General features: G+C 51.5%; 1 protein-coding gene across 6 annotated transcripts; it reads right to left on the reverse strand.

The window, feature by feature from the left end:
* On the reverse strand, window positions 1-26,806 carry ZER1 (zyg-11 related cell cycle regulator). 6 transcript variants are annotated; one of them, XM_081066623.1, is made up of 16 exons: window positions 26,458-26,806; window positions 16,106-16,357; window positions 14,630-14,780; window positions 13,969-14,405; window positions 13,491-13,667; window positions 12,562-12,676; window positions 12,252-12,398; window positions 11,734-11,907; window positions 8,716-8,931; window positions 7,941-7,982; window positions 7,652-7,771; window positions 6,758-6,873; window positions 6,221-6,409; window positions 5,146-5,243; window positions 3,351-3,453; window positions 1-696 (listed from the first exon to the last, which is right to left on the reverse strand). In XM_081066623.1, the coding sequence occupies exons 2-16, from the start codon at window positions 16,261-16,263 to the stop codon at window positions 249-251; spliced, it is 2,691 nt and encodes an 896-aa protein (XP_080922749.1). In that variant the 5' UTR covers window positions 16,264-16,357; window positions 26,458-26,806; the 3' UTR covers window positions 1-248. The 6 variants fall into 6 exon arrangements, with proteins under 6 accessions (XP_080922749.1, XP_080922751.1, XP_080922750.1 ...); XM_081066625.1 differs by having other exon boundaries at window positions 1-600; window positions 26,458-26,592; XM_081066624.1 differs by having other exon boundaries at window positions 3-696; window positions 11,740-11,907; window positions 26,458-26,592.
* Window positions 26,807-27,590: the final 784 nt, after the last annotated feature.

Here is a 27,590-nt window from a genome sequence, read left to right on the forward strand (position 1 = left end):
CCACTTTGCACAAAAATGTATTTCTTTGACATCCCAAAGTACAGACATTCATCCAGGCCCCAGGTGGTAAAGCAATGAGTTGTGAGCTCTGCCTGGGGTCTGGCTCAGGCCACATGAGCATGGAAGAGAGGGGCAGCTGTGGCCCATCTGTCAAGCTGGGGGAAAGCAGGGCAGCTGCCCCTGCCCAGGGCTGGGAAAGAAAGACTCCAGGAGAAAAAGGCCAGGTGCCTCTTCCTTGGGCTGCTCCTCTAGCCTGTTCTGCCTGGAGGCAGAAATGCTGGGAGAACCCAAAAACAGGCCCAGGGCAGGAGGAGGGAAGAAAAGCGTGCCCGAGGGGCTGCCTGTGGAGTCAAGCCTGCACCCAGGCCCCAGTTCTGTAGGGGTCTCCTCACCCCCGTCTGTCCACCAGAAGCAATTCGGAGTTCCGATGAGGGAGGACAGATTCTGAAATACATTCGAGGCTCACGCTTCTTTGAAACATAGCCGAGATTTCCAAGGTAGCGCCGGGGTGTGGGGGTCTCCACTGCAGGCTGTGCCCACTGGTCTGGAGGCGTCTGCCTGCTGCTTGCTGTGGGAAAGGCTGGCATGGGGCGCTCCTGCCTGAGAGAGAGGTGTGGGGTCCTCTGGGCAGCGGGACAGGCAGGGGTGAACGAGGCAGGCTCAGTTCTGCTGGTGGGGTGCCTGGGCACCTTGGGTCTGCGGGCAGATGAAGGGCTGGGGAATAAGGGAGTAAGTCCCTGGCCCCAGACGGTGCTGGCTTCCGGAGCTGGGGGCCAGTTCTGGGTATGTTTGGCAGAAGGGGCAGTGAAATCTGCCCGAGTTCTGACCAGCCCTGGGCTGGGCCTTCCACAGCCTGGGACCTGGTGGGAGACTAGGAGGCAGCCTCCATAGCAGCGTGGCCTCAGGCAGGCTTGGCCAGAGAGCAGCAGGGCCACTATGAGCCCCGCTCCTTGAGGGGCGTCTGGGGCTGCGGCTGCCTGGCCGAGGCCTGGGCACGGCTCCCTTCCTTGCCCCAGATGGCCCAAGCTGGGAGCACCAAGGCATCTGGGAGACCCACTGGGGTTAGTTTTAATCCCTAAACCCCATCAGCTGCCCTCAGGGCCCCAGATGAGGTTCTCGGGCTTTGGCGGGGGTGGTTAGGGTGCTGAAGTGGGTTGTTAAAAGCCTGCTGCCTCTCCTAACAGGAAGCGAGGCCAGGGTCTGAGGTTACTGGGAGAGGACCGGTCACTCACGATATTAGAGGCATTTAGTCTGGCGGGGGTGGGAGTGAGTGTGGCAGCGATGAAGGCTTTGAGTTGGGGCTTGAGCATGGCCAAGGAAGCTGCAAGGACGCAGGGAGTGTTTCTTTTGTTTTTGTACAGAAATCATACACACAAAACTTCACACTTCCTAACCAAAAAAAAAAAATAATATATATATATAATATATATATCTCACTAATGTTAAGGAAAAGCGTCGGTTGTGCAAAAGTCCCCTGTGTCCCTTCACCCAGTGGGAGGCTCCCGGGTGGGGGTCTGCCATCTGGGCTGCTTGAGTGCTTCCTGCTGGCCTTGTGGTCCAAAGCAGTGGCGGCCATGAGCTGGAGGCCTCTATCTGGATGTGTCCATGTTCTCCTCTTTAAAGTTACTGCAGTGCTCAATCACCTTTCTGGAGGCAACGGGAGACAGAGGATTGGCAGGCGGGCTTGGGCTGGGGGAGGCCAAGTCCATCCCGGCTGATCAGGCCGCTGACTTTGTTGGCAAATATCACCCACCGGCTGCTGACTGAGATGTGTGCCCCAAATGGCCGGCATGTGCGGAGTACCCAGGAAACGGTGCCTGTGGCCATGGCCTCCATCGGCACCATAGCTTCCTCCCACGCTTCCCCCACCCCCGGGCCTCTGGTTAGGGGCTCCCCTGAATCAGCGTAGGTCTGACCTCCAAAACCCTCTGATCCTTTCTTCAGCAACGTCTTCCTTCTTCACCTTTCCCCTGCACACACCGGCCTTTTCCTCTCCAAAGTCTACTAACGGTCCCCAAAGTGACTGCACAGCAGACCCGCCCCGAGGGCTGGGTGGTGGAGCTAGGGCAGCTCTGCTTGCACGGGCTGTGTACTACTGAGCAGCCAGGCCCCAGCGCAGCGTTTGGGACCCACCACTCACACCTCCAGTCTCTCACCTACTCCAGTCTGGCCCTTGGGAACCGCTGCTCACTGCTATCAGGTGTCACCCTGGCCTTCCTGTTCAACACTAAGCCTCTGGGCTGGTCGGGGGTGTTCACCGCAGCCTGTATGTGCTAAAGGGGTGCCCCAGTATATTTTAGGAAGTAAGGGCCACGTGGAGTGGGACAGGCGTTGAGACGAGCTGGAGGGACTTCTCTTGAGCTCCCTGTTAGTGTCACTCACACCTGCCATCAGACAGGCCTGCTGAGACACGTATCAGGTCTTACAGAGATGTTTACAGTGTCTGGGGTGGGTTATGGGTCAGTCTTACCCAGTGCTTCTCATATCTCCTGGGATCCCTGCAGACAATGAATGTCCCTAGGCCCACCTCCCAGACCCACTGGGACAGAACATCTAGGGTGGGGCCTGTACATTTTTAATAGTCTTTCCAGATGATTCTTTAGGGAGATGAGCTGTGAGAACCACTTATTTTACTGTTCTAAAACTCAGACAAATCTTTCAATTCATGTTTAAGCAGTGCCTTTCGCCAAAAATAACTGCAGAAACGGGCCAGTCATGTCTTGGGAGCCTCTGAACTCTAGGCCCCTCCTCCATGATACTCTTTATTCTACGTCGTGTTTAGAACTGGGGTCCTGGAGAAAGCAAGGTCATTACTGCTGAGTGTGACGTGCAGCTTTCCTGAGTCGCTTGTGTATAGATCAATGTGAGGTCAGAACCGGTGATATTTTAGAGTCTGTAGTGAAAACCACACAGCGATGAAACGCCTGACAGCTCTGAATGGGACCTTCACATTCAGACACTCATTTGCCCTCTGCCCCGCCTGATCTCTAGACTGTATTTTACCACACTGTGTCCTCTCTTTAGTTGGAATGTCTTTGGCCAGAAGGAATGAAAAATTCTGAGCTGACTTGCTGACACCCAGTGATGAGAGGATGGAATTTCTTGGGAATAAAAGAAAACGAAGCTTACAAATAAGAGCAATGAGGCTCCAGTTAGAGCTTGATCATCTAGTTTCTGGCCACACTGGCTGAAATGAGACTCAGGGCGGCCCCAGCGGGACATCAGTATATTTCCACACTCAACTCCACATTGCCCTGGGGATTTCAGCCATTCCGGACCACCAGGGGGCCCCGCCGTGTCACCCACTCCCCCAAATCAAGGCTCTGGCAGATACACTGCCTGTCCCTTACCGGGCCATCTCCTTGGTCTCCTGCCGCGCGGTGGCCATCTTGATCATGTCCCTCAGAAGGGGCATCCCACCTTCTTTGATCAGCAGGGGGCAGTACTTGTCCGCTGTGGGGCAATAGGAGCATACAGCATGGGGTCAGGGTGGGTCTTCTCAGCCTGGGCCCAGACACCCCCCTTGAGGTGAGGACTGCCCTCCCAGAGGGGTGGGAGGAAGGTGCAGGCCTGGGCGAGGGCACTGCTGCCACCCGGGATGAACCATGTTTGCCCAGCCCCAAGGCCACCTGGGAAGCAAGGGCTGAATATTCAGGAAAGGCTCTTCCCGATCTGGCATGCAGTAGCATTTTTTCCCCAGAGCTCAGCCTGTGGAAAATATCACCCCAATCAGTGACTTCTATTCTCTGAGGTTTTTTTTTTTCTGTAAAACCAGATTCCTAAGCCTTGCCCTTGGGTATTCTAATTCAACAGATCCAGGAACCTGTATTTATTTGTGTTTTTAACAAAATACCACCAGGTGATTCTGGTGACCAGCAGGGTTGGAACTACCATGCCTTCTGATTGGGTGGTTTCATGGGTCACTCCAACAAGGAACATTCTAGTGCTTGGTAGCCAGGGCTTACATTCCATGGAAAACACGGGTATTTCCATGGACCTCCAGTAGCTCCATGTAGTAGGAGCTACTTGTAATATCTCCATTTTACAGATGAGAGTACTGAGCGTCAGAGGGATGAAGTAATTCATCCAAAATCACTCCAGAGGCTTGTCCAAGGGAGTCCCAGCTCAGGGCTCCTGCCTCTGTGTTACACTGCCTGCCTCTTTGAGGTAAGGTGCTACGTTTTAGTAAGACTAACCTCAAATAATAATAAAAAAGGCTAATGCTTACTGACCAGTCAGTATGTGCACATGTGTTGGTATGTGGTATGTTCTAAGCACTTTACATGTCTTATTTCACAGCAATCCTATGAGGTAAGTGCTATTATTATCCCATCTTAAAGATGAGGAAATGGAGGCACAGAGAGGTTGAGAAATCTGCTCAAAGTCACACAGCCAGTGGTAGGACCAGGTTTCAAACCCAAGCAGTTTGCTCACAGAGCCTGCACTCTTATTCACTCTGCCAGCTAACAGGACTGAGCAGTATGTAGGCACTGGGCATGGCACTTTATGTTGGTTCTCTTTTCACATCAATCTCATGGGGTAGGTGTTATTTTTACAGAGGAGAAAACTGAGGCCCAGAGAGGTTAGAGAACCTGTACGAGGTCACAGGACTAGTAAGGGAGAGAACTGGGGGTCTCACTTGGTCTGTCATAAAGTCTCTGAGTACTGTACCCTCTTTCTCTTTTTCCCCAAAGCCACTGAACAGAGGACAGTTCAGGCTCTTCTATGGGAGGGGAGGGAAGGACTCTCTTTGAGGAGATAAGATTTGTTTTCAAGTTCTCTCCTGTTCTCTTGGATGTCTATTTCCTCAGAGGTTAGTTCTTCGTTTGGGTGGGTCTTACTCTGTCTTACATGAAGCGTGGAGATTTTTGACTATTCTCTCATATAGAAGCAGGAGGCATTAAGAAAGCTGTCTGGGAACTCTGGACGGGCCATCTCGCTGCCAGGCCTGCTCTGGGGCAGAGGCAAGCCCTTCTGCTGTGCGCCCCACAAATGCTGGAGGGTGGAGGGTTGTGCTCTGAGGCCCCAACACTGATGCCAGTCCTCTTGCTGCTCCCCACCTGCTCTATAAGCTTCCTGAGGCCACGTCTGCTTCCAGCTGGGTGAGTGTCCCTGAGTCTGAACAAAGGGCGAGTGAATACTCACGGTAGACAGACACGAGGTTGTACAGGGCCCAGGTGGCCCAGTGCTGGCTGACAGGGGAGATCCCCTGGGGAAGGAGGCGAAGAATTGGCTCAAACGACCTGTGGGAAGAGAAACCAGAGTCACTTCTCGTGCCGGGGAAGAGGGAGTGCATCTTGCTGGGCTTTCTCCTCTTTGGAGGGTCCTATGGACAAACCATGAGCAGGCCAGTAGGATGCAGGAGATACGGGGCATCTGGCCCTTCAGCCCACTTCAGGCTCCGCAAAGGGAGTTGCCTTGTGAGAGACGGCAAGAGCATGGGCGTGTAAGGGAGACAGAAGGGACACAGATTAAGTGGTGCAGAATCTGGGGACCTCGGCAAGGAAGAGACCTAGCCTGGGGATGGAGGCGAAGTACCCTGGGGTGCAGAAGAATGTGTGATTGCACTTGGCCTTCTATGGACCATCTGTAGTCATATCCAGAAGCCTGAAAAATGTATGTGCAAATCCCCAGACCAGTGATTTCATTTCATCTCTGCTAGGGAACGACATAACTGGAGCATCAGCAAAGCTGCAGGCATGAGCCCTTTCTTCTCAACACAGCTTTTCAACTTCAAAGTTAATATCAGTGCAAGATGGGCCATCCACACATAGAAAGTGACCCAGTCATAACATGACGAGAAACCCAGACCTGTGGCTGGCAATTCAGTCACAAGACAGTATGACCTGATACCAGCTGGACTGGAAGCATGTAAATCTGTGTACAACTGCTGGGAGGGGACACACCGGCACGTCACAGGGATTTCTTTCAGGGAACGAGGTTTGGAATGGCTTGTTTTGTTTCCTCCTGCATGTCTGTATTTTCTCCTCCCCATCCCCACAAATAAATGTGTACCAGATGTATGTGAACAGCAGGCTTTGGGTACACATAGTGTTGGTGTGCATGACACACGCACCAAGCAGTACAGCTGAGATGTGCGCCTCTCTGCTCAGTAAGACAGAGCCGACAGAGGGCCAGAAGAGGCGAGAAGAGAGACCGGACCGTGCGGGCAACGAGCGCCCTGTCCTAGTATCACCCCCCCGCCCACCCCACTGCACACCTGTAGTTGATATTTCTCCGTGAGTTGATATCCCAGCTCTGGATGGCTGCCCACATGCGTTCCTCCACCTCTTCCCGCTGGGGTTCACAGATGCCCCAGGCCTCAGGCCCATCAAACATGATGTGGGAGAGGACGCCGCAGGCATTGTAGGAAACCTCAATCCCATCGGCCTTGCTCTCTAGCAGGTTGCTGCCAAGAAGAGAGAAAAATGGAGTCCAGTTCCCTCTAAGTCCCTCTTCAGACACCAGCTGCTGGACCCTAATTGACAAAGCAGATGCCAGAGGTACTACTGATTTCTTTATTACTTATTATCCATACCCAGATGACTTCTAAAAGGCACCTGAAGTAACTAAGATGAGATATAGCTACATGATGACCATTTATGGAGGGTTCAATGAATAAGAAACCACATTATAGAGGAAAGGCGACATTTATAACAGAAATCTAGGCTAAGAGCAGTGGCTGTGACTGAGCATAGACTGGAGCTCTGAGCATCCTGGCAGCCAAGGCAAAAAGGCAAAGGAGAGAAGGACCAACCTGAAGACACTGATGAATTGGGAAGTCATTAACTGGGGCCGCAGCTCCTTCACCTCTGCTACGTTCCCCAACAATCCCAGCATATTCCGATGCAGTTCCTGCTTCTCTGGGAATTCCTGGCCATTGGGGAGATGAAACGAGAGCCATTGGGGCCACATCAATTAGCACTTAATTAGTGTCTGGTATTAACCTAGAAACTTTATGAGCGTCTGTCTGGCCATTCTGAGTAGACAAAGAGGGGATGTAATATGCTGTCCTCCTACTTTCTAATGCACCTAGGATAGTGTTGGGTATACACTATAAGGATTAAAATGGTGGGGGCTCCTTGCCACAAAATCAGAGGCTGAATGGAGATGGGACCTATAAAACTGTGAATGGGACAAATATGGTTCTGTTTACCAAAGCTCAAAATATTAGTTTAATGGAAACTTCCAAGAAACTGGAGCAAGAAAACAAGGAATAAGTTTTAGGAGGAACAGCCCATCCTACCGGACAGAATTCAGTCCAGCTGACATCCCAATGGACCCCTGCCAGGCTTGGGCAGTCTGAGAAGGCACTGCTGAGAAGGGTGGAGCTGAGAAGGGAGGGCTCTCAGAGAGGGCCCAGCCTGGCCATCTGGGTGAGGGAAGGTCTCTGGAGCTGCTGCTGCTTTTTCCTTTCTATTTTTTTTTTTTTTGAATTTTCATAAGAGTTTATTTGAGCCAATCTGATGAGCTATGCTGGGAAGGAAGATCTCAAATGCTCCTTGGAGCTTCTGATTGCAGCAAATCCTGGGCTGCCCTTCCGTGGGAACCATGAGAAGGGTTGCTGGTGGATTTGGTTGGTGGGGAACCTGGGGACAGATGAGTAGCCGTGTGGGTGCTCTAGGAGGCTGCCACCGCAGAGAGGCACTACCTTCAGGCAGTCCAGGAAGAGCTTCATGCCATTGAAGTTGAGGAACATCTCACAGTTGTCGGGCGTCTCGTCCGTGATGTTCCACAGGGCGCTCCAGGAGAACTCCATCACCTGGTCACACTGAAGGCAGGGAGGGCTCAGAACCGGCTCACCTGAACAGGACCTGAGGGCTCCTGGCACCCAGTGAGGGGGTCCCCTGGCAAAATACTGACCCCCTCACCCCCCAGGGGAAAACCAGTCCCCACGTGGGATGCAGATAGCAGAATGGCTCCACGAAGACTCCACTTACTATCTTGTCCAGCAGCTTCTTCTGAATCAGCTTCAGCATGGTCTGTGGGAAGAGAAGAGAACTTGCAGGGGGCCAGGCCTCAAGAGCTCTCATGCCCCCCAAGAACCAAGATGGAGAGAGAAGCATCAGCGATTCTATTCCTGGCTAACAAGACCAAAGCTGCCCATCTATTTGGGAGGCTGTTTGAAAAAGTGCAATCCGCAGACTTGGTACTTGGCATCAGGAGGTCTGGGTGCTAGTCCTGGCTGCACTCTGACTCCGTGTGTGGTTCTGGGCACAGCCCTCTCCCTCTGTGGAACTCAGCCTCCCCAGAGACAAAATGAGGAGACTGGCCATTCCTTCCTCATTCTTTCCTTCCTTCCTTCAGCAAATATTTATTATCTCCCCAGTGTGTACTAGATACTATGCTAGGAGCTGCTCGGGACATAATGATGGAAGGAACAAGCATGGGGTCCTTCCCCACGGAGCTCACAGCCCAGTGGGAGGCCGACATTGCATAGATAGTTCTTCCGTTATTTAATCCCAATTGGGAAGAAAAATCAGGGCACCTGGTCTGAGGAAGCAGGAGTGACTTACACAGTGGGGCCTAATGGGTGAATGGAGGGGCTGGGAGAGGATGACAGAATGTTGTAGGTGATGGACACGTATGGGGGTCATAAGCAACATTCACTGCTAGGAAATCCGTCCTTTGGTCTAGCCTGACTCCTTCATGTGGCAATGGGGCTATGGCAGAGGAAAGGAGGAAGGCAGGGAGGGCCAGCCCGCGTGCACGCACCACAACGAAGCCCATCTTGCCCACGGCCTCCTTGTGGTCATTGTCCACCTGGCAGACCAGGGCGTTGCACAGGTGCACAGCAATGCGCTGGATCGACTCATCCTGCCGTGTGGGGTTGAGGATGCTGAGCAGGAGCTCGTTGACCCTGCGGTACTGGAATTCCAGCTCCTCGGGGATGCTGAAATTGCAGAGGGTCAGGCAGCAGTTCCGCTGGACCTGGGCCGGGATGGAGACAAGTGGAGCACAGTCAGGGGCAGACTCGAGCTGGACTCGAGGGGCTCGCTAGAGGTGAGAGATCATCCGGAGTTGTGGTGGTCCAGGAAGGCTTCCTGGAAGAGGAGGCTGTAAGGCTTTTTAAGAAAAACGTGAACTATTCATATAGAAGAGTGTATAAAATACAAATGCATAGTTTTACAAATAATTATAAAGCAAACAAGCTTTTCTACCACCATGTAGCCACCACCTGGGTCAAGAAATAGAACATGGCCAGCACCCAGAGGTCCCCATATGTCCCTTCCTGATCATAAGCCCCTCTTTCCACTAGAGATACCCACCATCCCTGCTTTTTCATTCAAAAGATTCTCTAGTACCTTTCTTCTTTTTGTTCAACCATAGGTTTGCAAGATCACCCACGTTGTTGTACGCAGCAGAAATGCTTTCCTTTTTCATTGCAGTATAGTATTCCAGTTCATTCAGCCATTCCACTGCTAGTATACATTTGGCTGGACTTCAGTGTTTGACTGCTTTTAACAATGTTTTGTATATGCGTTCTGATCTCCACTCTCATGGGTTTCTCTAGGGTACACACGCGTGAGGTGAAGCTTCTGGGTCAGCATGGGTGCATGTCTTCAACTATACCAGGTCACACCAGGCTGTTTTCAAATGTGGCTGCACCAGTTTACACTCCCACCAGCAGTGCAGGAAAGCTCTACTTGCTCCACATCCTCAATCTCTCTTTGCATTGTCTGCAGGCTTTTTTCTTTTTTTACAGTGTTTTCAGCACATTTTCCTTGTCATTTAATTTCCTTCCATCCTTTCTCATTAAATATTGGAAATTCACCATACTTTATTAGTTATGTAAATTAGAGGATATCACCCTTGGTTAACTCTGTCTTTCCTCTCAAAAAACACATATATTTTTTTAATTTGAGAAAAAATTTATTTTAAATTATAAAACCAATACTGTAAAAAGTTCAAATAATACTATCTGAGCAGAAAGTTCAAGTCTCCTACTTCAATCCCCAGAAGTAATCACTGTGAGAAGTTTGGTGCACATCCTTCTAGATTTTTCTACTATGCAAATACAAATATATATTTGGGGGAGAGGAGAGGCAAAAAAAGATATTATACAAATTGGTCCAAAACTTCTCTTATCAATGTGAAGTGGACATCCTATTAGGTCAGGATACACAGATATACAGTAATGTCCCAATATGTGGGTGGATCATACGTTACTCTTCCAGGCCGCTATTACTAAAACATTTTGGTTTTCTCTGATTTCTATTTAATGGGTGTATGTATAGCTTTTCCCTCTAAGGACATTCTTGCTGTGGAATACCTAGGCCAAAAGATAAATGTATTTATAGGTCTGGCAGGTTCTGCCAGCTGCCCTCCAGAAAAGTTGTTCGATTCATACCTCACCAGTGGAAAGTGCGAGAGTGCTCTTCCTGCAACCTGTCAACGTTGGGTACCATCAATCTCTTGAGATGAAACATGACATCTTGTTATTTTACTTTCCATGTCTTTGATAGAGTTTGTTAATTTGTTTGAGAGTCTTCAACTAGCATTTTTTCATTTAAAAAAAGATGCCCCTTTTAACCTGCTTATAAAATCAATCTCAATGTGGAAAAAACAGTTGCTCTGAAGTCTGCAGTTGGCAGAAAGTGGGGAAGTGGGTCTTTTCGTCCCTGCGGAGGCTATAGCCCCACCATAGCCTTTCTGGAGGACAATTTGAGACTACACACCAAATGTTTTAAAAATACACATACCCACTGCCCCAGCAATTCGACTTTTAAATATAGTATAAGGATAATCAATTAAGTGTAGTCAGCAAAGCCTTATTTGAAATAGCCAAAATGTACAAAAGCAACCAAAATGTTCAACCGGGGGGCAGATTCCATAACTGCAGCCCATATGCTCGGGGGAGCCCCAGGAAGGGGTTGGGGCTTGGCCACTGCCTCTGAGCTCCAAAACAGAGTCAGCACCCGAGAGGCCTCTCCCTGGGTGAGGACGCTGAACACTGCTGACACCAACAGTTATGAAACTGAACCATTAAAACCAGCTGTCTGGGGGAGGAGAGCTGGGGTTGTGAACAACTGTTACTTCTAGTTAATACATTTTTGTATTACTTGAATTTGTTTTCTAAGCATTTGGTGTCTTAATTTTTCTCTTTTAATCAGAAGAGAAAAATTATTTTAAAGCTTTTGTTGTAAAATGCTTGTTGATGGGGCGGGTTCACATTCACAAGACACTGTTGAAATAAAAGTCCACGTAACACGAGCCTTACGCACAGAGTGAGCCCCATTTACTAAATAAATACGCACAGCCTAAAATCTGGAATGACAGACATTCAGTGTTAACAGGTGCTATCTCTGGGTGCTGGGACTATGGCTGGGTTTTTTCTTCATATCTGTTCATTACGATTTTTCTATAGTAAACATTTTCATTACTTTTATAAGAAAAACAGCTATTGAAAAACATAGCCCCCGGCAGTGTCACTAGGTAGAAGGGCTAAGGAGTCCGCGTAAGCAGAGGCCCAGGGCCAGGAGAACAGGGTCCCTGGGTGGACGGTGGTGGGGCCGGGTAAGGGGGCCCTGAATGCCAGGTCCCCGAGTCTGCAAGTGATGCTATGGGAAAAGGGGATGGGGAGGGGGCAGGGCAGAGCCAGGCAAGAGAGGGTGGGAGCAAGCATGGCACCCTGAGGCCCTGTGAGCCAGCTGGCGAGGCTGGGCCACAGGGAGAGCCGGACAAGAGGGTCTGGGCCAGAGCATGCAGGGCTGTGGCAGGTAGGGGGCTCACCGTCACCTCCTGGTAGGATTCCATGCCATTCAGCACCACCTGGATGACCTGCCGCCGCAGCTTGACGCTCTGCTCTGAGCGGTACTCGGAGTTAGTCAGGTAGAAGAGGGCCGCACTGCCTGTCACTTGAATGTTCTTGTCATACTTGTGGCACTTGAGGGCCGTGATGACCAGCTATATGAAGACAGGGTACGGGTCCAGGTGGGCAAGTACTGTGGAAGTTGTGCAGGGACAGGCCCAGGGCTCTGCGAGGGGGCTGGGACAGGCCCTCTGGGCCTGGAGGGGGCAGACATGGGGGTTGGGGAGCAGAAACTAGGGCAGGGCCATGGTGTTTGGACAAGGCCAGGGCTGGGGCAAGTGGGGTGCTGTAGAGTAGGGTTGGGGTTTAGGAGGTAGGACTGCTTGTATCCTGGGGATGAGGAGCGGGTATAGAGGAGAGATAGCCAAGTCTAGCTCCCCCCAGGTGGGGATGGATAGGAGCCCAAGGGCCCCCTTCTACCCCAGGCATTGGGGCTGACCTTCAAGGCCCGCAGAAGCTGGTTGCAACGCTCAATGCGTGCGATGTCAAAAAGCAGGTTGATGGCCCGTGAGGTGATCTCAGGCCTGTGTTCCGTGTAGGCCTCGATGGCGTTCAGCACCTGCTCCTCGTTTTTGTCACCACTTACCTGGGGAGGAGGCATGCTCAGAACAACCCAGAAGAAGCCAAGTGGTGGAATCCTCAGACCTCAGCTCCGTCTCTGGCCCCAGGGCAGACACCTGGGGCCCCTAGCCCACCCCCATCCCTTCTTCCAGGGCTCCCTGTGGCTTCCCTCCTCCACTCCCTCTCACTTTGTAGGCTGGAATGTGAGTGAGGCGGCACAGGGAGGTCTCGAAGAGCCCAAGGAACTGCAGTGGCCTCTTCAGAGCCCGGAAAGGCGTGATGCTGCTCTTGGAAGGCTCGATGCTGGGGGAAGAGGGTGCTGGGGTCAGGGGCAGGGGTCTGGGGCTGCCCTGTGTTCAGCACGAAGGTGGGCCTCTCCCTGGGGGTGGCTAGGCATTTACCAAGGGCCCTTTTCTAGGCCCTCCAGCTCATCGTTTTTTTTCCTTGCAAGGGCAGGGGACATAGACCCCATCTATTGGTGGAAGGCTGGCAAGGCCACATTGTAGAAGAACGTGTGGGGCGGACAATATGGTTATAGCCATCTTTGGAAAATGCTATCTGCCATTCTAGTGAGGACGTGTCACCTTTAGGTTCCACCAACGATCAGGAAGGGACATGCCCATCCACCAAACCCTGCTAAAGTATAGTTGGGGACAGGGCTTACGGCCAATTACAGCTGGATGGGTTTGAAGCAGATCTCGCAACCAACCAACACTATCTATCCCAACACCTAAGGAGTGGCAGATACTACCAGCCTCATCTTAACACCACCACACTGTCTCTGGCCAGTCTGAGCGTCGGAATTGCCCAGTCATTCCTGGTGCTTACACTTTCCAGCCTTTGCACAGATGTTCCCTCTAGAATACCCTTCCTTGGGCAACCTCAGACCGTACTTTTAGGACAGCTTGTGTGCCGTTCCTCCTCCTCCCTCCTTCCTGATCGTCACGGCAACCCTGTGCCTCCCCTAATGATGACTTGGCTGTCCTCACTGGCTCATACAGCCTGGAGAGGGCAGGGCCTGGTTCATTTCTTTATCTCCTGCACCCAGAATAGCACTTGGCAGAGGGAGACTTGTTGAAAGACACCCCACCGGCGACCCTGGCGGGCAGTTCCCCACCTGGTCTGCCCTGCTTCCTCGTCCATCTTGGAGATGCTGCAGTTCTCCAAGATCATGTGGCCAGAGATGTCCAGGGACATGAGGTTCCCCAGCTTCTGCACAAAGAGGCTCAGCACCTTGCGAGTCAGCTTGAACTTATAGTAGCTGGAGAGTCGGTCTCGGGAAATGTCCAGGTGTCTGGAGATCGGGGTGGGGGGAGGCACAGGTCAGGGGCCAGACATAGGCTGGGGCTACCTCACAGACCCCTGCTCCTTCAGTCCATGGCAGGGGAGACCCCTAACACAACTGCTGCAGGGCATTCTGGGAAAAATCCTGCTGGGACCCAGGTGCCCTCAACAGCCCTGAACTAGCTGAGTTTAAGGAATGGGACCGTCTCTTCCATGCCCACCTTCTCCCTGGTAAGGGGCTCAGGAACCTTCTGGACTGACGACACCCACGTCCCCACTCAGCCCCAGCAAGCTCTGGGCTGGCCGCTCACCGCAGCTTGTGCAGCTGGACGATGACCCGGATGTGGTCATCCGACAGGTCCATGTTGTAGAGCACAAGGGACACGAGGCTGTCCTTCCACTGGGTGAGGAAGGCCGCGTCGCTTGTCTGAATGCCTGAGAGGTCCAAGGTGGCCAGCGAGTGGAGCGGCCGCAGCAGGGACTCCACAGGGACGCCATCGATCATTCGGCCCAAGTTGAGGAAGCGCAGGCGGCTGAAGCCCTCGAAGGTGAAGTCCTTGACCAGCACCTGGCAGGTGGGGTTGACGAGGCACTCGTCTTCACAGCCCCCGGGGTTTTCCTCCTCGTAGAAAATGTTTGCACAGCCGAAGAGGCTCAAGGACACCAGCGTGTGGCTGAAGCTCCTCAGCGTCTGCAGGCTCTTGGCCGACAGCTTCTCGCAGTTGGTCAGGTACAGCTCCACCAGGTCCTGATAGCAGGCACAGTTGTCATCACCCCTGTGCGGCCCCTGCCCTAGGCCTGGCCCTGGCTACAGGTGGGCTTGGGAAGGGGTCAGCACAGGGGGAAGAACACCGGCGGGGCCCTGGGGTTCTTGCCCGGGAGGCGAGCGGCCCCGGCCCCTGCCTCACTCTTTGACCATCTCGGGGCCGGCCTCCTACAGCCATCCCAGGTGCCTGGTGAGGCAGGGCTCACCTGCTTGCGAATGGCTTCCAGGTCCTGGTCCTGCACCAGGTCCTCGCGGAGGTGGATACGGGTAAGGCGGGTGCTGCGGGGGTCTGAGAAGAGGCTGAAAAAGCTGTCGTGTGGCTCAAAGTTGCAGGCGGCATTGACTAGCTCCACGTACCTGGGAGGGAAGGAAGCCTGGCTCAGGGGATGGGCACCGCGACCCTCGTCCTCCCTTCCAGGCCCAGCACAAGCCCTCCCCTCCCTGAAGCCTTCTCTGATCCCCAGCAGCAACCTATCTCCCCCTCTTCCTAATAGTGTCTGGTTAGACACTGACTACTCTACAGGTGAGACTGAGGGTGGCCTCCCAGGAACCCCTGCAACCAGGAGTCCAAAGGTAGACCTGGTGATAAAGGGGCCTCTTATCAAATAGCAAATCCCAAGCTCTTCCCCCCGCCCAAACCACAGACACCTCTAAAACAAACATACATGTCCACACTCATCTTCTTTAAGCCGGCTCTGCTTCCTTGACTAGCCCCTCCCAGGGCCCTTTCCAACAGGAAGATTAAGCCAAGGGGTTTGGAGTCCCCAGCTGATTGCAGGCAAGCACTCACTAAAACCCTGCTGAGACAGCAGCTCATACAAGAATCCTGGTCTGGTGGGAAAGGCTTTGGAGACAAACACTCTGGAATCTAAATCCAGCGTGGCTGTTCACCACCTAGGCAACTTCACACCAGTCACTGAATTTCCCCAGACCTCAGTTTCTTCATCTGTAAAATGGACATAACTCTGGTGTGCAAAGCATCCAGGCCAGTGCTGCCTGACCCACATTAAATGATCAGAACATTATCATAAGTTGGGCCCCGTCGTCAGCTCACACACAGGTTCCCACTTTTATATGTAACTGTCTGGTCTAATAGTTTCCTTTCTGCGCACCTCGAATGAATTTCCAGCGGTCAGTGAACACACATCATGCTTCTAGGGGCCCCTACTAGTGGGGAGTCCCTTGGAGGGGCCACATAAAAATTTTCTGAATGACTCGAATCCTAGTCATGAATCCAGTATTTGGGCCTGGTGTATAAACCCGTATATGACCACGTTCACACACAGATATGTGTTTACAGGCACAGGTGTGCACGCACATGCAGGACAGCCATAAGTCCTTCATTTACGTGCAGGTTTCTATACCCGCTCATAGGTGTAATGCATACCTGCAGTTTCACACTCAAACAATCCCTGCGCTGCAGAAGCCCAAGTGTGTACATGTACCTATTCTTTCACATGCACACCCCTCCATACACATACCAACATGTACACATATAACTTGACAGTGTTGGATACACCAGTATTCTCTTGCACCCACAGACACGCATGTGCAGGCACACACATCCTCACACGTCCATAGCCATAGTCACACCCTACATGGTACACACACAATGGTCACAGTCTCTCAACACGTGCTCGTCCCCAGACTTGTAGCCCTGCCCCAGCTCCAGGCCGGCTCACTCATTGACAAGCCGGTCACAGATCTCGCTGGGCAGGAAGATGTCTGGATGTAGCCGCAGTGTCTCTTTATCCAGCAGGTAGCCCAACGTGCCATCCAGGTTGCGCAGGCAGAAGTCGGTGCAGAGGGCCATCAGGGACTCAGGAGTGTCAGATGCCATGCTGGGGGCAGGCAGGTGGGCCACTCCCGGACAGGGGCCTCCAGGGGCGACGGTGAGGCCTCGGCACTCACAGGATCATTGGCAGAGCCACAGCCTAGAGCATGGGAGAGAAACTGAGTGAGCCACATACAAGGGCCGGACCCCCCAGCTGCCCTATGTCCACTCTCTGAGTAGGGAAATTGAGGTCCCACATGTCACACTCAGATTAGTAGCTTAGAGATCAATTATAGGCTGATGGAAAGAGAACTGACTCTGGGTGGTGAACACACAATGGGATATACAGATAATGTAGTACAGGATTGTATACCTGAAATCTATGTAAGTTTACTAACAATTGTCACCCCAATAAACTTTAATTAAAAAACAAACTAGTAGCTTAGGAGGGCCACAGCCCAGGACTCCTGACTGCCTCCCTGCCACTCTCTCCTGAGCCACCATCTATGCGTGACTTGACCTGCAAAGAGCAGGGGGCCTTGTCTAAGCATTTCTAGGCGTTCACAATGTCTGTGGGCAGCTTGTGTGTGTTGGGGACCCAATGCTTGGATGGGGATAATAGGGGTCTTCATTAATAGCTATATGGGGGTGTGTCTTACAGTGTAACCTACCCTGTGTATAACTGTCACTGTTTGAACACTTTGTATGTGCCTGGGCTTCATAGACACGTTCCTCCTGAATCTCATGATATATGATGAAGAACGAAGGTTCCTTCTAAGAGAAATGAAAATACACATCCACACAAAAAGCTGTACACGAATGTTCAGAGTGGCATTATTCATAATAGCCAAAAAGTGGAAACAACACAGATATCCATCAACCGATGAATGGATAAACAAAAATGGCCTATCCATACAATGGAATATTATTCAGCCATAAAAGGAATGAAGTACAGATACCTGCTACAACACTCGACCTTGAAAACATTACGCTAAGAGAAAGCAACCAGTCACAAAAGACCACATACTGTATGATTCCATTGATATAAAGTGTCTAGCCAGAATAGGGAAACCTAGGCCTGGGAGGTTAAGTGACTGTTAGTGGGTTTGGGGTTTCTTTTGGGGGGTGAGGAAAATGTTCTAAAATTGACTGTGGCGATGGCTGTCCAACTCTGTGAATAGACCGAAAACCACTGAATTATCTACTTTAAATAGGCGAACTGTATGATACAGGAATTAATGCTCAATAGAACTGCTATTAAACAAGTGAAGTCTCCTACTATTTTCATGACCCTGAGATAGGTAAAGATTTCTTAAATAAGAGTCATAGGGGGAAAAATGGTAAGCTGGTCTGCGCTGAAGCAGAGAGACTTCTGTTCATACACACACAAAAATTAATTTGAGATGGACCTTCGACCTAAAGGTAAAATAATCAAGTTTCTAGAAGAAAACATCGAATAATATCTTTACGGCTTTAGAGTAGGCAATGATTTCTTAAATAGGTGATTAAAAAACACGGATCATAAAGAGAAATTGATAAATTGGACTGCTTCAAAATTTAAGACTCTTTTCATCAAAAAATAGCATTAGGAAAGAAAAAGAGCAAGCCACAGAGTAGAACATATTTCCAACAATATACCCAACAAAGGACTCATATTCAGACTATATAAACAACTTCTACAAATCAATTTTTTAAAAAAAGGACATAATAGCCAATTTAAAAATGGGCAAAAGACCTGAGTGGACATTTCATGGACAGGAAACATGGAAGAGGGCTTGGCTTCATTGGTATCAGTAAAACCACAACGAAATAATCATTTTCCGCCCACCAGAATGGCTCTATTGAAAACAACAGCAACAATAAAGGCGGTACAAAGCCTGTATTATAATGAAGATATGGAACAACGAGACACCACCCACACTACTGGTGGGAGTGTGAATTGGTGTGACCTGAGAGTGTAATTGGAATGTTGTGTGACACTAGCTATTAAGGCTGAAGACACACATACAGGGTGCCAAAAAAATGTATACACATTTTAAGAAAGGAAAACTGTATTAAAATTGTAATATTTAATATATACCAATAACAAAAGATGACTACAAGTCACATTTGACTTCTGTAATAATAAGAGGTGCTCAAAGTGGTTACCAATACTGTCCTGACACTTCTGATTATGGAGAACTACTGCATGAGCAACATTGACCAAAGTGTCTACTTGTATACATTTTTTTGGCACCCGTTATATTCAACGTTCAGTGATTCCACTCCTAGGTACACACCCAACAACAGAAAGGCACATATAAATGTTCACCAAAAGACACAGACCAGAATGTTCACAGCAGCACTGTTTATAATGGCCAAAACCAGAAAAGAACCTGAATGTCCGCTGACATTCCAATAATTACGATCTATTTGCCAATGAAATACTACATGGCAATGAGAATGCATGAACTACTATTATGTTAACACAACAGCTTGGATGAAACTCACAATGTTTGGTGAAAGGAGCCAGACACAAGAGTATATATTCACATGCTGTATGAATCCATTTATGGATTACTCCATTAAGTTAAAAAACAAGGAAGTCTAATCTGTGCTGGTAGAAGTAGGCCTGTGGCTACTTTGGGGGTTTGGCTGGATGCTGGATGCTAGTAGCTTCTAGTCCCTTACCTGAGTGCTGCATATACAGGAGTGTTCGCTTTGTGAATATTCAGGGAGCTGTATATCATGATGTGTGTACTTTTAAAAATATATATTATAATTCAATAAAAAGTTAAGAAAATGGCCAGGACACCAAAGAGGTCCAGATGTAGAAGGGAGTCGTGGTGCAGGTAAGTGGTGATCTAACCGATGGTGCGTCCTCAGCTCTGATAAGTGGCTAACAGGGAATGAAAACTGAACCATCACACTCAAACGGAGTGAACGAGATAGAAAACAAATCAACCATTTATAGAATCATGGACAGTCAGGAATTAATCCCAAACATTTTCCTACCAGAGTCTACATCAGAAAGGGGGAAAAATAGGCAAAACTAATCTATGATGTCAGAAGTCAGGGTAGTGATTACCTTTGCGGGCAGGCAGCAATTAGAAAGTGACAGCGGGGCCTCTGGAAGTTCAGGGACAGGTCTGCTCCCTTTTGGAAATTCATCGAACTTCCACCCACCCACACTGTGGGCCTTGCCTTATCTAATGTGATTCTTTAATAAAAAAAAAAGTACAGGCTCTGTGGTCAGATAGATTTGTTTCAACCTGATGCCACAATTCACTAGTAAATTACTTAACCTCGCTGGACCTCAGTTTCCTTATTTGGAAAATGGGGACAACAATCCCTACTTCACAGGCTTCCTGGAATAAATGAAATGTTGGGAAAATGCTTAGTCTCAGGCTTGACACGACTTAAGTGTACAACAAATGGTGGTTACAATACCATCTTCCCCTCCCCCTTTTCCCGCCTCCCCCCCATTCAGGTTCAAGCCGTTGTTTCTCAGTCTAGTTGTGTAGGACACAGCTCGCTGGCCCATGCTGGTATTATGAGCCTTGCGCTCCCCCCGGCTGAGGCAGTCGGTCACTGGTCATCTGGCTGCCCGCAGCAGTCCACTGCAGCCCACGGCAGCCCAGCTCCAGGGAGAGCCATTGTTCACAGTCTTAACTGCAGAGGGCACAGCTCACTGGCCCATGTGGGGATTGAACCAGTGACCTCGGTGTTAAGAGCACGGCGCTCCAACCACCTGAGCCGCCGGGTGGGCCCCACAATACCATCTTATAGATGAGCGAACTCGAGCACAGAGAGAGGCTCCTCTGTCCAAACTGGGATTTGAGCCTGGTCTCCTGGGCTCCATCACACCATTTCTCGGAAGGTTCTCAAGGAGTCTGGGGCCCTCCACTGTCCCTGGCTTCTTGGAAACTCCACATCCATATTCGAGCCTTCCAGGCTTAGGAAATCCAGAACACCATGCCCTTTGGAATCGCCAGTTAGTCCTAAGTTAGGTCCCATCACTTACTGGTGACCTTGCTGTAAGAGCTTGGGAGTCAGGCCAACCCAGCTTCAAGTCTCAGCCCTGCTGCTTAAGAGCAGGTGAACTTGGCCAGGTGTCTTCACCTCTCTGGGCCTCAAGCTCTTCTTTAAAATAGGGAGCGCTTTGTATAGAAACATGGAATGCCATAGCATGGTGCCTGCATTTAGTAACTGCTCTGTAGAAAGCAACTATCACCATCATCATCACCCCCCTCCAACCTCACCTGCCCTAGTCCCCAAGTACAGCAGGGTCTGTTCCTGCCTAGCTCCAGGCCTGTGCTCCCCAGGCCTGGGTCTCCTGTCACGAGGCCCACTGTGTCAGTTGTCCCACTGGCTACGTGACACCCTTGAAGGCACAATAAACAGGCTGCCTGGGTCCTGGGGATGGCCTTCCATTGTTTTTCATTCCCTGTCAGACCTTCGAGAGCCCAGCCGCCGAGTCTCTTACCTGGGCAACGAGCCAGAGGGAACACTGCTGGCAGGGAGACAGTCACTGCTGGAAACCAACAGGTCTAACCTCCTGGAGCCGTCACTCAAGGCCCCCAGAATGAGAAGCAGCTCTCTGGCCTTCCTGGTGCCCACGGCTCCCCTATGTGGCTTGGCCTCCTTCATTGTACGGGCAATAGGCTTACCTTCAGGCCTGTTCTCTTTCAACTTGGACCATCAAATTCAACTCACGTTTCCGCTTTCTACTCTAAGTACTGCTCCCACCTCCAAAGACACATTCATGGCCCTCCTCCAGGAAGCGGCATCAACCACTGCAGTCCACACCACCTTTGAACTCTACTCCTCGCTTTAGCGGTTGCCTACTCAGCCTCAGGACTGAGCGTCATCATCGTCTCCTCTGGGAAGCCTTCCCTGACCTGCCAAGGTGCGACTGCAGGATGCCCCCAACACGTCCACAATAACAACTCACACTTTGCACTGATGCTAGCTTATCACCGTGGCTTCCTTGCCAGGAGCCCAGCTCTGTGAAGGCAGGAACCCGGCAGTCTCGTCCGGTTCTGAGGGAGAGGGAGATACCTGGGACTCTAGATACCTGTGCCGGGGACTGGCCCTGGTCTGAGGAGGCAAACAGGCTTCCTTGGAAGTGACATTTCGGCTTCTACGCAAAAGATGAGTCAGTTATTCTGGTGGTGGGCAGAGAAGGGAAAGGCGTTCCAGGAAGCCGGGAAAGATGTGCACAGGCTGAGGACAGATGGTGTGGGGCACTGGTACCGCAGGCCCAGCGTCACAACCATTTGCTAGACAAAAGGGCTTTTGTGCACCCATGCGGGCCTGACAAATAGTGGGGTGTCAACATATACCTGTGGAAGGGATGACATGGGACTTGCAGGTGTGCCACACGTGGAAGCTGGAGGAAAAGCATGCTCTCGTATCCTCCCTGCCCACTGTGCCCCGGACAGTGCCAGGCACCCAGTGGCCGCAGAGAACCCTCATGACCCTAACAGAAAGCCACCAGGGGCTTTGCCTGTTCTGCAGGTCTGAACCCAGTCACCCAGGTAGCCGTTCTGCCAAAGCTGTTCCCCAGTTGGAAGAAACACCACCTTGTCAGCTGCCACGGTCACCAAAAGCCCCCAAAATACAAACCAGGCAGTGGCACCAGCCGCTAACTGCCTTTGGGAGTGCCCACTGCGCTGGTTGGGGCTGGGTGAGCTGGAGGAAGGAGCCATCCTCATGTTGGCACCGAGGCTGAGAGGCCTGGGGGCTGGAGTGCCCGGCCACTTGTGCCGCATCCAGCTGCAGGCCTGGCACCCGCCAGAGGCAGCCATCTCTGTCCACCCACTCCCTCGAGTTCCTCATTTTCGTGGCAGTCACCAGCCACCTGGGATTCTGGCAACTGGGGACAGAGGGAACTGATTATGACAGAACACCACGTGGTGAGAACAGCCCTGTGTCTTTCTCCATCCCTACTGGTGCAGGTTCTCTAAAACTGGATCTATCATGAGCCTATGACATCCTGGGGGTGGGGGACAATGGGGAGAGAACAGCAGCAGCAGCTGCTGCCACCTACGTGTTGGCGGCTTCCTGACATGGCGCTGAGCTCCTTACGGGCTTTATTTCATACGGTCTCCTATTTAACCATCAAAACGGCATCCCCTACGACCCTGTACTTGCAGCCAATTCATTATTTGTGTAACGATTTGTCCAACAACCCTATTCTAGGCTCGTGAGCTCTGGGAGGACAAGCACCTTGGCTGCTTGCATGCTCCTGGGTCCTCAGTGGCCAGCCTGTGCCTGGCACCAACGGAATAAAGGTTTCCTTTTGCCTGAGTCACCTCACGACAGCACGAGGTAGACAGTTCCCGTTTTCTGATGAAAACACCAAGGTTTGCCTGAAACCACACTACAGTAGGACACAACCCTAAACCAAACCTGTGCTTCTCACCAAACCATTCAGTCTTCCGTCCATCCAACGGAGGGGAGAGAAACTAAGGTGCAGAGCTGGGAACATGGGAGCCCGCCAGCGTCCTGACACCCCGCCGACAGAGAGGCTGGGGGAGCCAGAAGCTCTGAGCCTTGGAGCAGCGCCCACCCTGTGAAATATTAACCCAGGAGCTGGGGGGAAAACCCAAACAAGTGCCCTATTTACAGAGGCTGGAAGCTTTCCAGGAGGGAGTGGATCACAGGCCAGATATGGGGGGTGAGAAGCTGCTGAGAGGGGAGTCAGGGCAAGTGCCAGGGGTGCAGGTGAGGATCCGAGAGCATCCCCAAGAGGCCGTCAGCCTGCAGGCTCTAAATCTGCAAGGTGGGTTATGTTAGGCAGGTGTGGAAATGGACTGAGAATGCGCATCACCGCCCGATGGCGCCACCTGGAGGCAGAGGGGTCTGGGGGATACTAGCTTCTAATGAACCTTAATGTTCATGTCCACACGGAGCACCATATTCCAAGAACTCTGCGAATTCTCTCAACAACCACAGGAGGCAGGAGTTATTCTAATCTACAACTTACAGATGAGGCAGCTGAGGCTGAGTGGCGAAGTAATGTACATGCCGACATGTATACATATATTCGTTAGTTCAAGACCCAGTGGTTTGAGCTTTGCATGCATGATCTCACTGGAGCCACAAATAACCTACGAGGGACATATGGAATATCACTTTGTTTTCCAGATGGAGACACTATGGTTCAAAGAAATGCACGGACTTACCCAACGTCCCCCAGTAAGTGCCTGGTTCTCTCTACTATTATGCTACAGGCGGGAACTGGTTCTCGAAGCCTCAGCGCTGCCTTCTGTGGAGTGTCCTTGGGCACTACCCACAGATGGTTGGGTATCGCTGGTCACCATTGTGTGGGCATATACCATTTGTTTGCCATGGGATGGGAAGCTTCCTGAGGCAGGGACCCCGTGTGATTGTTGGCGTCTCCATGACACAGTGAGTGTGTGACTGGCTGGTTGTGGGTGAAGGAGCTGCAACTCCACAAGGTGCCCGGGCAATATTTACAGCCTCAATATTCATTAAGGTTCTTCTCTGTCAACATGCTGCAAATGTACCTACCTTGTGGGGTTGCTGAGGACATGCCACGAAATGATGGCAAGAAGGTGGTAACCACTAAGTATGGAGGGATTTCCTGAGAATAATGCTCAGAGAGACCCTTTGCTAATTTCTGAAGCTGGAACGTCTGCTCATTTCTGAAGCTTCAGTGATCCCCGAATAGATGACCCAAGGTGGGACTCTGAATTCCCATTTCAGGAGTAAAGAACAGCTGGGGTACCAAAGCCCTCTGCCCAGGGGACCCCCAAAATATGTCTGCAGAACCCTGGTGACACTAACAATAACAAGAATGGCTCTTACCTTTGTAGAGAGCTTTAGAGAGCATCGAATTCTTTCACAAGCTTGTTTCCTTTCATCCTCCCAACAGCCTTCAGAATTAATGTACAGATAGGAAAACAGAGGCCCAGCCAGGGGATGGGACTGCCTAAGCTCACATGGTGAGCCGGCCGCAGAGCTGGGGCTCGAACCCAGGTCCCCAGATCGCCACTCTGACTTTCTAGCCACAACAGCCTCCCCCAACATGCTGGCTCTCAGCATCTAAGCGCTCTGCCTTTTCATTTTCAAATCCTCTGGCCCAGTTGTCCTGCTCAGCTATGACCCAGGCTTGATGACACAGTCCAGGCTTAGGGGGTGAGGAGGGAGATCAACCACTGTTGCACTCCCTATAAGGCAGGCTGCAAAATCTCAGCCTCTGCTGGGCACTTCTGGGATCGACAATCTCCATCAGCAGGTCAGCCACATACACCCCGACCACACATCTAAGGTCAACATATGCTGCCCTTCCCAACCTATGTTCACGTCATATTTATTTTAACACTGCCATGTTGCCTGTTTTATGTGGCAGAATGGGGATTTGCTGAGCTCTTTAGAAAGAAGTCCCTATCACCTTCCACTGTCGCCAAAAAGCCAGGAGCAAGCTACCATCCTCCCTGTAGGATATGCAATCACTGTTCCCACTGAGGGGTAACAGGAAGTTTCTATCTTGTCTCCCCAACTGTTCCCCAAAATTCCACTGGCTCAGGGATGACACCACCAGCTGGTGCTAAAAAAAAAAAGGCTTTCATGTAGACACATTCAAATACTTCCTCCTCCTCGTCATCATCATCACAACTACTAGTATTGAGTACTTATATGTGCCAATTAGTGTGTGATCTGTCATTTAACCCATTTTACAGATGAGGAAACTGAGGTGAAAAAAGGTCCCTTGTCCAAGTTCTCACAACAAGGAAGGAGTGGCATGATCTGATTTAACCACAGTGGTCTATGGCTGTCCTTTTTGTATTTATTCCATCAATGGTCATTACAAAGATGGAAAAAGGGTACTTACAACTAACTCAAGGCCAGAGCACAATGGCCATTTGTCATCCAAAACAAATCTGTATTTTCTCCAAGTACCAGACACTTCAAGTTAGTAGTTCTGAAAGGGTGCCCCGTTAGACACCCCGTGACCGTGCATCACACAGACAGCCCGATATCCTCCTCACCATATTCTATCCACTCTTCTCATTAACCACTCCTCCCATCCTTCCCTCTGCTCCGGCCCTATTGACCGCATGCGGTTTCTTAAAATCATCAGGGATACACCTCAGGACCTTTGCACTTGCTGCTGAATGCTCTGCCTTCAGAGAGCTGCGTGGCCTGCTCCCTCACTCCCTCAGGTCGCTGCTCAGATATCAACTAATTAGACACCTTTTCTGACCACCCTCTATAAAAAGGTGCCTCTACTCTCTGGCCCTTTCCATAGCCCTTCCTGCTTTTATTTTTCTCCATGGCCACCCTGCGTATTATGTCTATTATTTGCTGAAAGAACTGAAACAGAGGCCCCTCACTCCTGGCAACCACCTCCTGCGCTAAGTATAGTGGCTTGCGACCCTGTTCAAAGCTGTCTTCCACGCTCATTCGAGCCCCTTTCGACCCCGAAGAGGAACATTCTGTGGGAAAGATCCTACGGGGCGCTTTTCCCGTGGGGACATCAGACATCTCTCTCTGCCCCTGAAAAACCAAACGCTCTGGCCGGCACAGGCAAATACTGGGAATCGTGGACTCCTTGGGCCAAAGAGCAGCCAAGTCAAGTTCCACCCAGAGCTGCAGTGGCTCGCACAGTCGGTTTCACTTTCAACCCACCTACCAGGCTCCTGGTTCCTCAGGTTGGCAACCCCACCCCGTCCCCCTCCCACCCCGTTGCATTTCTCTGCACCTTGTCATCCCTTTCAGGAGCTGATCCAGAATCCCAGCCGCCCCTGAGCTTTTAAGCACTGTTTTGGGGGAACTTAAGCTCATCCAACAGGTAGGAGGGGCAGGGGCTGGCCCTGTCGGCCCTTTCAGCACCGATCCCCCATTTTGTAGTGACATCCAACAGGGCGTCATTTTCTCTCTGGAGGAAGGGAGCTCAGTTTGAAAGGCACGTTTCTCAGACCTGGCAGCAGGGCTAGAGGAGGGAGCCCTCCCACCATTGGCGGAGATGGACCTGTGCGAGCGGTTGCAGCGGCGACGCTGGGCGATGCTGAGGCGCCGGAGGCAGGAGGCCAGGGGGGAGCACGCAGATACATCCCCTGGCTCCCGGAGCGGACGGGATGCTTACTCGGCGAGGAGGACCAGAGGATGCGGCCCGGGCCGGCAGGGGACCTCGTCAGGCTAGGGCCGGGGTCTGGGGAACACGGGGGTCGGCGGGGCGGAGCTTGGGATCCCGGGGGCAGGAGCCCCGGGCGGGAGGGGGTCGCGCCGGGGGGACCCCGTGGCCGTTACCTTGCCCTTAGGGCTGCGGGCCGCCGGGTGCTGGCTCCGGGGCCCGGCCCCTCCCCCGATCCGGCTCCTACGGCTCGGAGCCTGCAGTCGCCGCCGCCTCCGCTGTCAACAAACCCCGGGCGCGTCACTTCCGGGGCCGCCCCTTAGCAACAGAGAACCGGTGCCTCCGAAGGGTCCCGCGGCGAACGTAGGCGGCGGCTGCGGAAGGTTCCGGGGTCCCGCGGCAGCGCCTCTCCTAGACCGTGGACCCGTGTGCTGTGGGAGGAGGGAGCGGATGGGGCCGCCACGCCAGCGGTGAGCACGCGCCTCAGGGGCTGTTCCTGGCCTCTGGGGGGTCCCGCTCTGCTCTGCGGCTCACCACATCCCAGGCAATGGTTCAGGGCGGGACTGACTCCACCTTCCCCGTCAGCACCGACGTCTCTCGTAGCGCCAGCCCCTATATGCAAGCGCCCTATTGAACATCTTCCCTGGGTGCTCCACAGGTAATTCACACCCACACGTCCAAACGCAGTCGTCTTCCTTCCAAACGCGATGCTACTTCCCCAGCTAGTTAATGGGCCACCAGGCAACTCGGCTGTCACGTGGGAAACTGGGAGTCGGCCTCGGCCCCTGCGTTTTCATCAGCTCCTGGTCCAGTCGCCAAGTCCTAAGGATCTCTCAGACCAACCCCTTAGTGCCCGACTCGGTCCACTATCATTTCTTCTCGGGGATTTCTGCACTAGCCTCCGAGTGGAACTCCCTGCTCCTCCCCCTCATTCTTTCCACAGGACCAGACTGATTTTTCCAAAACTTAAATCCGAGCTGTAATTCTTATGTCATACAGTTCACCTATTTAAAGTAGATAATTCAATGGTTTGTAGTCTCTTTGCAGAGTTGTACAACCATCACCACCGTCAGTTTTAGAACCCTTTACAACCCTTATCGTAGACGGCAGCATATCTGTCCCGTCTCCCTCTTTAGCCTCTTGTCCTCCTCTCCATACTTTTCCCTCTTCTCATTCTCCAATCAGCCAGTTTAAAACGTTTTTTGTTCTTTTAATGATCTCCTTCTTTCCCATTGGCTCAAACCATATCTTACCCACTAAATACTTTTCTTACTCGCATCTGTATCCAGCATACTCCTTCATCTTCTGG

Source organism: Rhinolophus hipposideros (assembly GCF_964194185.1).
Source record: "Rhinolophus hipposideros genome assembly, chromosome: 11".
In the NCBI taxonomy this organism is placed as follows: Eukaryota; Metazoa; Chordata; class Mammalia; order Chiroptera; family Rhinolophidae; genus Rhinolophus; species Rhinolophus hipposideros.

Coding starts and splice junctions, on each gene's coding strand:
- ZER1 (XM_081066623.1), bottom strand. CDS start 16,263: ATGGCATCTGACACTCCTGAGTCCCTGATGGCCCTCTGCACCGACTTC. Junction 11,908..12,251: donor AGCTTCTGCGGGCCTTGAAG/GTCAGCCCCAAT, acceptor GTCTTCATATAG/CTGGTCATCACGGCCCTCAA. Junction 697..3,350: donor GAGACCAAGGAGATGGCCCG/GTAAGGGACAGG, acceptor ATCTGCCCGCAG/ACCCAAGGTGCCCAGGCACC.